Genomic DNA, 12,112 nt, shown 5'->3' on the forward strand with positions numbered 1-12,112 from the left:
TTACTGTACTGCAGCTTATAAAACAATTACAGGGATTTTTATCCTCCTTATCCGGACTGTCTTTCTATTAGTTCCTACATGTATAAGGTTGCAAAGCTGTTGCTCTAAATATTTTGCTCCTCTAGATCTTAACAATATCTCAATAATTGCATAAAATGCTTTGTTTCCAACGACTGAAAAGAACCTATGTTAATTTTTACTCTGTCACTTATATGGTTGTAACCCCTTAGGTGGGAGGCCCAAGTTTCCTAAACGCTGAATTTCTCTTTTTTTTCTTTCTTTCTTTCTTTCTTTCTTTCTTTCTTTCTTTCTTTCTTTCTTTCTTTCTTTTTTTCTTCCTTCCTTCCTTCCTTCCTTCCTTCCTTCCTTCCTTCCTTCCTTCCTTCCTTCCTTCCTCCTTCCTTCCTTCCTTCCTTCCTTCCTTCCTTCCTTCCTTCCTCCCTCCCTCCCTCCCTCCCTCCCTCCCTCCCTCCTTCCTTCCTTCCTTCCTTCCTTCCTTCCTTCCTTCCTTTCTTTTTTTCCTTTTTCCCTTAAGACAGGGTTCCTCTGTGTAGCCTTGGCTGTCCTGGACTTTGTAGACTAGGCTGGCCTCGAACTCACAGAGATCCACCTGCTTCTGACTCCCCAAGTGTTGGGATTACAGGCATGTGCCACTGTGCCTGGCTCTAATTTCTGTTTAAAGAAAAATGTTTTTGCTTTTTCCAAGGGTTGTGTGCCCACATTTGGGTGCCAGCTGTGAGGGTCTCTGCAAGTGTAATAGCTGGCAGGGAAATGATTCAGGGGAGGTAAGAATGAGACTTGGTTTAGCCTGACTTAGTTAGCTGTTGCTGAGCCAAACTTCTTGGGATCTGATACCAATTGGGTTTTTTTAGTCATATTTAAGCATAGCACAATTTTGGAAAAAAGGTTCCTGATGACAATTAACTTAGTACAAAGTATAGAACAAACTAAAGACATGTTTACTTTGAGACTCTTTACAAAGTACATATGGCTTCTTCCATAAAGACGGGCTCTGTTGACGAAACAGGGCTCAAGGTTTAGGGTCTGGGGAGAATAACTGAGGTAAGCAATGCCTGTGGGAGTCAGGATTATCCTGGCCTAAGATACAAAAGTCACTTAGGCTGTTGTAAAGAACAAGTGGCACCTCTCTCATAGGGATGGGCTTAATGGACTTAGAAGCGATGCTCTGGATTTAGTGGGGAGAGTCTGGGATAAACAAAATATAAACTCTGGAGGATATGGGTGAAGCCTCATTTCATAAATAGCAAAGGGTCACCAGGTTCTAAAGTACATACTTTCCAAGAATTCTGAGAGGAAGACAGGGAAACATCTCTTTCCTTTGATGATGAGCCTGTGTGTTTAATGTTTCCTGGCTTCTCTGTGTGCACAGGGACTGCTTGCAGTCTTTGTAATTAGTATAATATGGTTAATGCAGTCTCTTCTTCGTGGTACTCTCCAGGCAGATTCATTTGTCCAGTGCACTTGCACATTATTGCCATTATCTTGCCTGACATTTGTTTTGAGGTAGATCAGTTTTCCATTTAACAATAGCTACATGTGCCTTCTTAAGAAGTGAATGATGGCTGAGAATGAGGACTTTCAGTGTTAGTGTTCTGGCATCTGTCTTATCTGAGGTTTAAAGCAACAAAGTTCTTTCTCTTTTATGAAACCCAAAGCATGATGAAAAGTGAGGATAAATTATTTAGTGAAGAACAGTACCATCCTCTGTACAAGATCTGCCAAGGCCACACCTTTCAGTATGCTGACATGGACAAAGGAAATTTTCATAAGACCTAACCAGTAAAGTGCTACGGGCAGCCAGGGGCTGCTTAGGAATGGAGAACCAGATTTTTGGTTTTTTGGTTTTTTAGTGATGAGAACCCAATCTTAAGTGGTTATCCCAAAACTCATGCAAATAGAAGCAGTAACGATTGGAGTCAGTATGTTTTACACATACACACACACACACACACACACACACACACACACACACACACACACTCACACTCACACACTCACACACCATGAATGTGTATACATATGTACTCACACTCACACACTCACACACTCACACACCATAAATGTGTATACATATGAACATATATACATATGTATATATATATATATATATATATATGCACGATGAGGTGATGAGGTCATTAATTTGAGAACAGGTACATTGGGGCCATGGGAGAAGTCGAGGGTAGAAATAAAGCAAATATGGTGTATTCATGTACGAAATTCAAGATAAAAATGTAAAACATTAAAAAAGAGGGAGAAAGAGAGAAGAGAGAGAGAGATGGGAGAGAGGGATGGAGGGAGAAAGGAAGGAGGGAAGGAAGGAAGGAAGGAAGGAAAAATGCAGTTGGTGGCTAGGACAGCCACTAGGTCCTAGGCACAGCATGAGACACTCAGTCCCCACTAGCCCACCAGTGGTTATGTCCTTTTAAAAAATCTTTTAATTACATTTTAATTTTGTGTGTATGTATGTACCTCTGTCATGGCATTTCTATGGAGATCAGGGGACAGCTTGTGGGAGTTGGCTCATTCCTTCTGCCTACATGGGTTCAAGGGATCAAACTCAGGTCATTAGGCTTGGTGGCAGGTGCACAATTCTTTGAGCCACCTTGGCTTGGGCTTCTCAGCTTCTATTACCCTGAGCCAACAAACTTCCATTTGCTTTAAATTATTCAACCTCAGATTTGTCACAACTACACAAAACACGGAGAGAAGGAGATGAAGCAACAGTACCCATTTTGTTCTTCAATTTATTACTAAGTTTTTCCTTTGAGCTTCTCTCCTTTTTAAGGCATTCTTTTGTAAAACACATTCCCCATTGTTGTGCCTTGAGACTCAGGAAAATTACTAGGACAACAGTAGCTTTGCTGGACATTTTTACAACCTTCTGTGGAGTCCTATAAGAAAGGTAAATGTATTTATTTGCTTCTGGGCTTTTAAGATGAGCAGCAAAATAAGGTTTTGCTAAAGCTGGATCTTTCTGCTTTTGTGTACAATGCAAGATGGAAGATGGTCATAGCTGATCCCTGTAGAGTTAGCTGAATCAGTGCCACCCGAGGCAGGAAGGTTAAGAAACACTGGGAAGTTAAATTGGTACAAGCTGAATGACTAAAAGGCAGTGGCTGACACAGCTTTTCCCCTCCTTTCCATTTGGAGTTCTCAAGAATAATTAAAGAATGTAGTAAGACCGACACAGCCTGAGACCAGGAAGAACATTCTGGAATAGCCTGGACCCTGATCCTGTCCTTCTTAAAACAGTGTCCTGCAAAGTTTCAGCTCAGCTTGGCATATTGTCCCTGAGGAATATAAAACAGCATTTTGAAGTCCCAGCTCCAGTTGTGCCTATAACAGACACATGCAAATCAGCCTGCTATGAATGCTGTGTTGCCACTGTCCCCTGATGCCTATCTGTGAGCAATAAAGTTGCTTCATTGAGTAAGAATGTTCTTTCCCTCCAGACTTGTACAAATAATGAAAACGGTAGCCCAAGGTGCACCGGGTGTTACAGTTCTGTTCCAGGCCAGTGGCTGGTATGTCTTGTACTTGCTTTGCAGTTGGGTCTGAGGAAAATCATAGTCCTCTGAAGGTAAGAACTTAGGCCACAACTGTCCTGCTCAGCAGAGGCATATGACCCGGTGAGATACAAACAGACCAGAGAATATATCTGTTTCGCCTCCCTGTTTATGTTACTTTGAGCCAGAGAATACGGTGGAGGCCACTAAGGAACAAGCAGGTGAGAACAAGGAGGTTGCTGTACTCCAAGGTAGAAACACACAGGCAATTATTAGATACAGAAACCCTGACCCTGTGAGATTTTTTTATTTTAATTACTCATGGAGCTGACTGAATGTGAATTTACTAAAAACCTATCAAACTTGAGCTATATTGTCCTGTCTGTTAAATCCTGTTTGGTATCCTGTTGTTGCCCTATGTCATGGAGACCCTACAGCTTTAGATTTGCAGGACTGGCCCTTGATGTACTCGAGCAGTTTATGGATGGGACAGATGTTGGGGTGAGCAACCTCAAAACCCTGGATCTGGGCTTGAGTGGTAACTGAGCTGTTCTCCCTCACACACACCATCAGGGCCAGCTCTACTGTGCTGCCCACGTGAGGTTCTGGGCCTACTCTCCCAAGTCCAGTTCTGTTTCTTAATTTCTCTTTCTATCAAAGTTTAAAGCATTTCCTACCCAGTAACTGTGTATATCAGGGTATTTAATAAACAGAGTGTCTACAGATGGCCAAAGTTCCAAAAAGGACTGCACTTGTATTAGAGGAATAAATGACACCCTGACGTGCTGTCTCTTTAGGCTTCACAAATCTGACCACTTTTTTGTTGTCTTCTGTTGGAGGGAACGGGAGGTAAGAATTATTATTTTTTTATTATTGTATATAGTATTTTGCTCTGAGATATGTGAAGACTTTTTCTAGCTGTGGGGTTAGAATATGGATATGTCTAGATACTCATTCACTAAAATGTGGAACACAGCGTTATTTTGATGGGAAACAATGACAGCTGTTAAAACATGTATTATAGAAATTACATTTAGTTAAGAAACTTGGGCCCAAACCTGTTAGCATTATTTGTTGGGTTTTTGTCGGGCAGGCAAGGCCATTATCCCCCATCTACAGTAACAAACACTACTGCATTCTGTGCTACTAAAGGATGATCAACAGAGAATAGAGCTCTAACTTGTAGATACATGAGCTTACCTTAAAGGCCATCGGTATTTCAATGATATAAAGGTCCACATACTCTAGCTTGAGGTTCTTTATAGTTCTTTCCACGGCTGGCTGGACCATCTCTGGAACATGTTCTGTAGCCCACAACTGGAAAGAAAACCAAGAAGGACAGTGAAACAGTATCTACTTATTTCTACATTCACGTAGTAAAGCACATATCATCTGCTTCTTTCCTCTCACAAAAACATGTTGACACCTGAGAATGCGAAGGCTTGATGAAACTCTTGACACCACTATGACTATCCACTGCTCTTCAATCTCATTTGCTCTCACACCTCAGGACAGTTTTGTCAACTTCACTCTGAGTTCAAAGTGATGGATGGTGGATGAGTAAGGTCAGATTTTTATGCCAGTGCAGAAATCTGAGTGGTAATCACAAAAATTAGTATGCCTTCTTATAGCATAAATTTTGCTCTAAGGCTTTTTTTTTTTTTTTTAAGAGGGATCACAGAATATAAAACTGGAAAATTAGACTTCCCCAGTTTTATTCTCATTTTAAAAGCACCCAAAAGAACAGACATAGTGGCACACAGCTGTATTATTAGCTGTTTGGTAGGTGGTGGCAGAAAGGTCAAAAGTTCAAGGATTATAGAGTGAGTTCTAGGCCAGATTAAGCAATTTGGCAAGACCTTGTTCCAGACTAGAGTTTACAAAAGGATTAGTTGGTGGAGAGAAGGGCTGAGGGAAGGGACTGGTGAGAGAGTTTCCTCAGTAAAGGGCTGACTTGGGGTTGAATCCCCTAATCCTATGTAAATGAGCCAGTCTTAATAGCATTTGCTCAATTACAGGGCTGGGCAGCAGAGATAGGTAAGCAGATCCCTGGGTCTTGCTGGCCCGGTTGCGCTGATTTAATCACTGATCCCCAAACCTCAGGGAGAGACCCTGTGTCAAAAACCAAGGCTGCCGAGGAATGACAGCTGAGGTTGGCTTCTGCCCCCACCTCTCTCTCGTGGACATGTACACACACAGACACACACACACAAATGTGCACTCATACACATATACACATACCATTAAAAAGGTTGGGAGTGCAGCTTAGTGAGTTAGTGCCTGCCCTTCCTGCATAAGGCCCTGGCTTCAAACCCTAGTGAGGAGGAGAGGGAGCACAGGGTAGAAAATATGTAAAGGAATGAGAGTAGAGAAATGTACTTCTGCCATTATCATGGACCCCATTGGCATTATCACTGCCATTCCATTCAAGTGAAAATTCCATTTTCCTTTTTCTCTTTTCTGTCTGTGATGTCGAGGAATGAACCCAGGGCCTCATGCAAGCCACATAAACACTACCACTGAGCTACAGCCTTATTCCTTACTAACTTTGGAGATGAATGCTTGTTAAGTTACTTAAGCAGTCTTAACTCCATCTGTATCCCAAGAAGGCACTAAACTGTGATCCTCCTTCCTCAGCCTCCTGAGTCTCCTAGATTACAGGTCCTGTTTAATGTTTTTGTTGTTGTTTTTGTTCTATAAAGACATATTAGTTTTGTGCTCAGTACAGTTTAAATGCTTTGTAAATGCTAATTCATAAGTTTATGAAATGCTTGGCTTTATTTTCCCATCTTTATAGAGGAAAAACAAGGTTCATAAATGTTAAGTACCCCACAGCTAGACCATATAGTTATTTTTTAAAATATTCTCTTGTATTATGCTGTGGGGAACATCTTCTGACATGGGTAATTGTCTTAGTCATTGTTCTATTGCTATGAAGAGACACCATGACTAAGGCAACTCTTACAAAAGAAAGCATTTACTCATGGCCTTGTTTATAATTTCAGAGACATCATCCATCATCCATGATCATCACGGTGGCAGGCACATATGTAACTGGATCAATAACTGAGAGTACTGTGAATCAGTACTGATTCACAGGCAGCATATAGAGAGTGCTGGGCCTGCTTTGGGCTTCTGAAAACTCAAAGCTTACCCCTAGCAACATACCTCCTTCAACAAGGACCCCCACTCCTGAAGCCCCCATATCGTCTCATCCTTCCAAACAGTTCACCAACTGGGGACTAAACATATAAGCATATGAGCCTATAAGGTCATTCTTATCCAAACCACAACAAAAGCCCACCACCGAAGTCTGGGCATTCACCTTCCACCTTTTACTGCCCTTGGTATTGGTAAAGCTGTGGTGAAAACAGACCTTAATGGGCCAAACCACCAGCCCTTTCTTGAGCTCAGTTACACATGGCTTTCTGTTTGCCTGTGGTCATATGTTGCTGTGTGTGTTCTCTTATATCTGAATGATGTACATGTATACACAGGTTTACTTTTCAGCAAATTAAAGAATTTCAAAGAATAATTTGCCACTTCCTTCTCTTCCTCCTCTGCTTCTTCCCCCACTTCTTTCTTTATTGTTTTCCAGTGTTTGAGATCACATTTAAGACCTTGTGCACACTAGGTGAGGGCTATCCTACTGCGCTGTAACCTCAACCTATCCTATGTTCACGGTACCTACATAGGAAGAAATGACTCACCTTTCCGCAGTAGAAAATCTCTTCCCTCTTTACCTTCCCTTCTGCTATCTTTTCTCTGATGGCCTCACCGACTTCATGCTCATTGTGGTAGATGTAGGCCCCATCAAAGTGCCGGTATCCTTCATCAATGGCTGCTTTCACTGCCTTATAGGTCTTCCTGGGGACCTTATGTGATAAAGATGATTAAGTGTGAGGAGAAGAGAAATGTGTTTTAAGTTCATGTTAAAAAGGACATCCATGATTATATTGTTTTATGGCTCACACAACAGTTTCCAACATCGTGATTTTATGATTGGAAGATCTTGGAATTAAGAAGAAATTGTAGAGAGCTGTCTCCTTCAGCATTCCACCTACCCAGGTTGTTCTGAGCATTGTGCTTTGAGAAATGTGATTCATCAATATTGCCAAAGCAGTGTGCAGGGACCAAGATCCAGACATAACATGATGTGGCTTCACATCTCAGCTCTGGGCCTTAACTGTCTAATCTGGAGTGATATGTTCGATCTCTCTGTACTCAGTTTTTCTATCTATCAATGGATTTAACTGGTATTGATTATGTACTATGAGGATTATGTTAGAAAATACATGTAATACAAAACCTGTACAGAGTTCCTACACATAGTTAAGTGTTTAGAACACTTGTAGCTATTTTTAAAATTTATTTATATCTCCATACCATCTGATGTACACATCCCTCTCACAAACTTCTTGATTAGGTTAATAAGTACTATTTGAGCGGGCTTCAAATAAAAGATATTATCATGAGACTCTAGAATTGAACAAGCAACAGTTTTTTTCTCATAGACTTCTCCGACTAGTGAGAAAGGTTGCAGAGTGTCAGTAGTTACAACTGAGTGTGATAAGTGCTATATAACGGAGGACAAGAGGCTGTGTGTGAATCTGTGTAAGTTACGGTTTAGTGAGTGGGAAGAGGTACCCTTTGATTTCCTTTGATTTGATCCTTAATAGTTTAGTATAGGGGGCTGGAAGATGGCTCAATTGGTAAGCTGCATGCCATGCTAACATGAAGGCCTGAGCTTGAATCCCCAGCACCCATATAAAAGCCAAACATGATGGGATGAGTTAGTGTCCCCAGTGATGGCTTGAGGAGCAGAGACAAGCAGGTTGATCCTTGGAGCTCATTGGTCTGCTGGTGTTGTGAACGGTAAGCTCTAGGTTCTGCGGGAGATCCTGTCTCAAAAAATAAAGTGGAGTCGGCGGGGCAAGATGGCAGCGCGGGGAGGACTCTCATTCTGAGGAGCAGCACAGCAGGATTGGCACAGTGACCAGCAATCAGAACTCGCGGCCATAAAACACAAGTGGTTGTGTTTCTCAGGTGAGAGGATACCCCACGGTGGGGGATTCGATCAGCTTTAACTCACCCGGCTAAACCGCGGAAGAGATCCCCGTTCCGCCAGGCGCTTGGTCGCCAGCCCAGAGCTACCCGCCAGCGCGATCTGGTCACGGTCCCAGACTGAACTGTGGGCCCACAACACCATAGACTGGATCTCCCAGTCGAGAGATAACCCCACGGAGCAGGAAACAATTGGGACCGACCCCAGGTTACCCAGACATCCCCTGGAAAAGACTCGGGTTCCGCGGGTGCCCCAGGAGCCAGCCCGGACCCAGAGCCGGGAGGGACAAAGGCGCCTGCCTGCACAGCGCCCTGCCTGCGCGCCTGATTCGCCGCCTCAGATAGAACTGTGGGCACCAGGGCACCAGGGCACCAGACTGCGTGTCTCTGGCAGGAGGAAACCCCCAGTGGAGGGGGTCAGCAGCTCTAACGCTTAGGACACCCAGCACCAAAACACTTCCTGGACTCACGCAGACTCTAGTGCAGGCAGAAGCGCTGTGCTCTGCCGCCATTGTTGCGTTCCCCTGGGGCACTGGGACACACAGCTGCATCCTTGGACCTGCAGGAATCGAAGAGCCATTACAGCAGCCCTCAGATACTGTGCCAGGGATCGGCCAGTTGTCCCTGGCTGGACTGCCAAAACTGTAGGAATCCCTGATCCTTCAGGGGGGCTGCACCCACAGCATCTGGACCAGAGTGGTGCCTACAGCCGCCATCCCAGACAGAGACACACAGCTTCTGGTCCAGAGTGAGGCACCCAGCCTCCAGACCAGAACAGTGCCCCCAGGCGCCAAATCAACCTAGGTGCACATTCTCCAGGTCCAGAGCAGAGCAATCAGCCTTTGGCCCAGAGACTTGCTGAGTGCACCTCCCACTTTCTCAGACAGAACTGTGCGCCCCAGGATAACAGACTGAGTTTCCCTGTTGGGAGAAAACCCCATAGCTAGGGAATCAGCAGTTTCTTCAAGAGGACTGTACATGGAAATTTAGTGAGCAGCAGCACACTAAATTTATAACAAGAAACCCAGCAGTGGGGCAGCTGTCTTGAGAAATTTTATGGGTAAGAGGAGATCCCCCCCTGCCTAACATAGACCACAGCTACTACTCAGGGCTATAAACCTGAGGTGAGCAGTGGCATCTCCGGAGAAACACTGGCCATACAGTGACCATAACCAAAAAGCAGAGAAGGACTCCTTCAGGAAAAATCATCTTCCGGCCAAGGGGATACTCCCTACCTCAGGACTCCAGGAAGCACAGAAACTAACAGCCAAAACCTAAATCAGCACAATGGGTAGAGGTCAGCGTAAAGGCTCAACCAACAAAAGACAGAGCAATATGGCATCTCCAGAACCCAGCCATCCAGGGGCGAACAGCCCTGAACAATGCAGCATAATAGAAAATCAAGAAGAGGACCTTACATCTATGTTGATGAAGAAGATAATAGAGGAGACAAATAAAATACGTAAAGAATTAGAGGAAGATAAAACCAAACAGATCATGGCTATCCGTAAAGAAATGGAGGAAGATAAAGACAAGCAAATTAGGGCCATCCGTGAAGAAATACGGGAAGATGCAGCCAAACAGCTTGTGGCCTTCAGAGAAGAAATAATTAAATCACTGAAAGAAATCAAAGAAACAGAGTTGAAGGAACTAAAAGAAAAAGAGGAAAATACAAGCAGACAGGTGAAGGAAGTAAACAAAACAACTCAAGACCTGAAGATAGAACTAGAAAAATTAAAGAAAACACAAATGGAGGAAATAATGGAGAGGAAGAATTTAGGGAAGAAAACAGGAACTACAGAGGTAAGCATAACCAACAGAATACAAGAAATGGAAGAAAGAATCTCAGGTGTAGAAGATACAATGGAAGAAATCGATGTATCTGTCAAAGAAAATGTGAAATCCAAAAAATTCCTGACACAGACCTTCCAAGAAATACAAGACAATATGAAAAGACAAAATCTGAGAATAATAGGAATAGAGGAAAAAGAAGACTCCCTTCTCCAAGGCCCAGAAAATATTTTCAACAAAATCATTGAAGAAAATTTCCCCAAGTTAAAGGAGAAGCCAATAAGGATAAATGAGGCCTACAGAACACCCAACAAATTTGACCAGAAAAGAAAATCCTCCCGCCACATAATAATCAAAACAGGAAGTATACAGAACAAAGAAAAAATACTAAAAGCTGCAAGGGAAAAAGGCCAAGTAACATATAATGGCAAACCCATTAGAATCACACCTGACTTTTCAACAGAAACTATGAAAGCCAGAAGGGCCTGGACAGATATCATGCAGACCCTAAGAGAACACAGATGTCAACCCAGGCTACTATACCCTGCAAAACTCTCAGTCCTCATAGACGGAGAAAACAAGATATTCAATGACAAAAACAAATTTCAACAATACCTACACACAAATCCAGCATTACAGAAGACACTGGAAGGGAAAATACAACCCAAGAAAATTAGCTTCTGTCAAGAAAACACAGGAAATAATTAACCTTACTACAGCAAAACAAAAAGCAACCAAGCACACAAACTTATGAACACAGCCAACATCAAAATCAAAGGATCTAACAGCCACTGGTCATTAATCTCTCTCAACATCAATGGACTCAACTCTCCAGTAAAAAGACACAGATTAACAGAATGGATACGTAAACAAAACCCAGCAATCTGTTGCATACAAGAAACACACCTAAGACACAAAGATAGACATTACCTGAGGGTAAAAGGTTGGAAGATGACTTTCCAAGCAAATGGACCCAAGAAACAAGCAGGAGTAGCCATTCTAATATCTGATAAAATAGACTTCCAACCAAAAATAATAAAAAGAGATGAGGAAGGACACTTCATACTCATCAAGGGAAAATTCCACCAGGAAGACATCACAATCCTGAACATCTATGCCCCAAATACAAGAGCACCCACATTTGTAAAAGAAACATTGATAAAATTTAAACCACATATAGATCCCCACACATTAATAGTGGGAGACTTCAACACCCCACTCTCAACAAAGGACAGGTCAACAAAACAGAAATTAAACAAAGAAACAATATCTCTGACAGAGGTCATGAATCAAATGGACCTCACAGACATCTACAGAACTTTACACCCAAACACAAAAGAATTTACCTTCTTCTCAGCACCTCATGGAACCTTCTCCAAAATAGACCATATAGTTGGTCACAAAGCAAGCCTCAACAGATACAAGAAGACTGAAATAATCCCTTGTATCCTGTCTGATCACCATGGAATAAAGCTGGACTTCAACAACAACAGAAATAGCAAAAAGCCTACACACTCATGGAAACTGAACAACTTGTTACTAAATGACAGCTGGGTCAGGGAAGAAATAAAGAAAGAAATTAAAGCCTTTCTAGAACTCAATGAAAATAAAGACACAACATACCCTAACTTGTGGGACACAATGAAAGCAGTGCTAAGAGGAAAGTTCATAGCACTAAGTGCCTTCAAGAAGAAATTCGAGACAGCTCATTCAAGCAACTTAATGGC

At 42.6% G+C, this 12,112-nt stretch overlaps 1 protein-coding gene across 2 annotated transcripts in view; it reads right to left on the reverse strand.

Annotated features, from left to right (window-relative positions):
- Positions 1 to 12,112, reverse strand: part of Akr1d1 (aldo-keto reductase family 1 member D1) — a 53,708-nt gene that overhangs the window by 31,958 nt on the left and 9,638 nt on the right. The window contains exons 2-3 of one of the 2 annotated variants that reach the window (XM_055602048.1): positions 7,241 to 7,405; positions 4,731 to 4,847 (exon numbers count right to left, since the gene is read on the reverse strand). In XM_055602048.1, the coding sequence (XP_055458023.1) occupies positions 4,731 to 4,847; positions 7,241 to 7,405 (282 nt within the window). The remainder of the gene's footprint in view (positions 1 to 4,730; positions 4,848 to 7,240; positions 7,406 to 12,112) is intronic. The other variant, XM_055602049.1, reaches the window with a different exon arrangement.

The sequence above is a fragment of the Psammomys obesus genome, unplaced genomic scaffold (assembly GCF_907164565.1).
Source record: "Psammomys obesus unplaced genomic scaffold, mPsaObe1.curated_primary_1811, whole genome shotgun sequence".
NCBI lineage: Eukaryota > Metazoa > Chordata > Mammalia > Rodentia > Muridae > Psammomys > Psammomys obesus.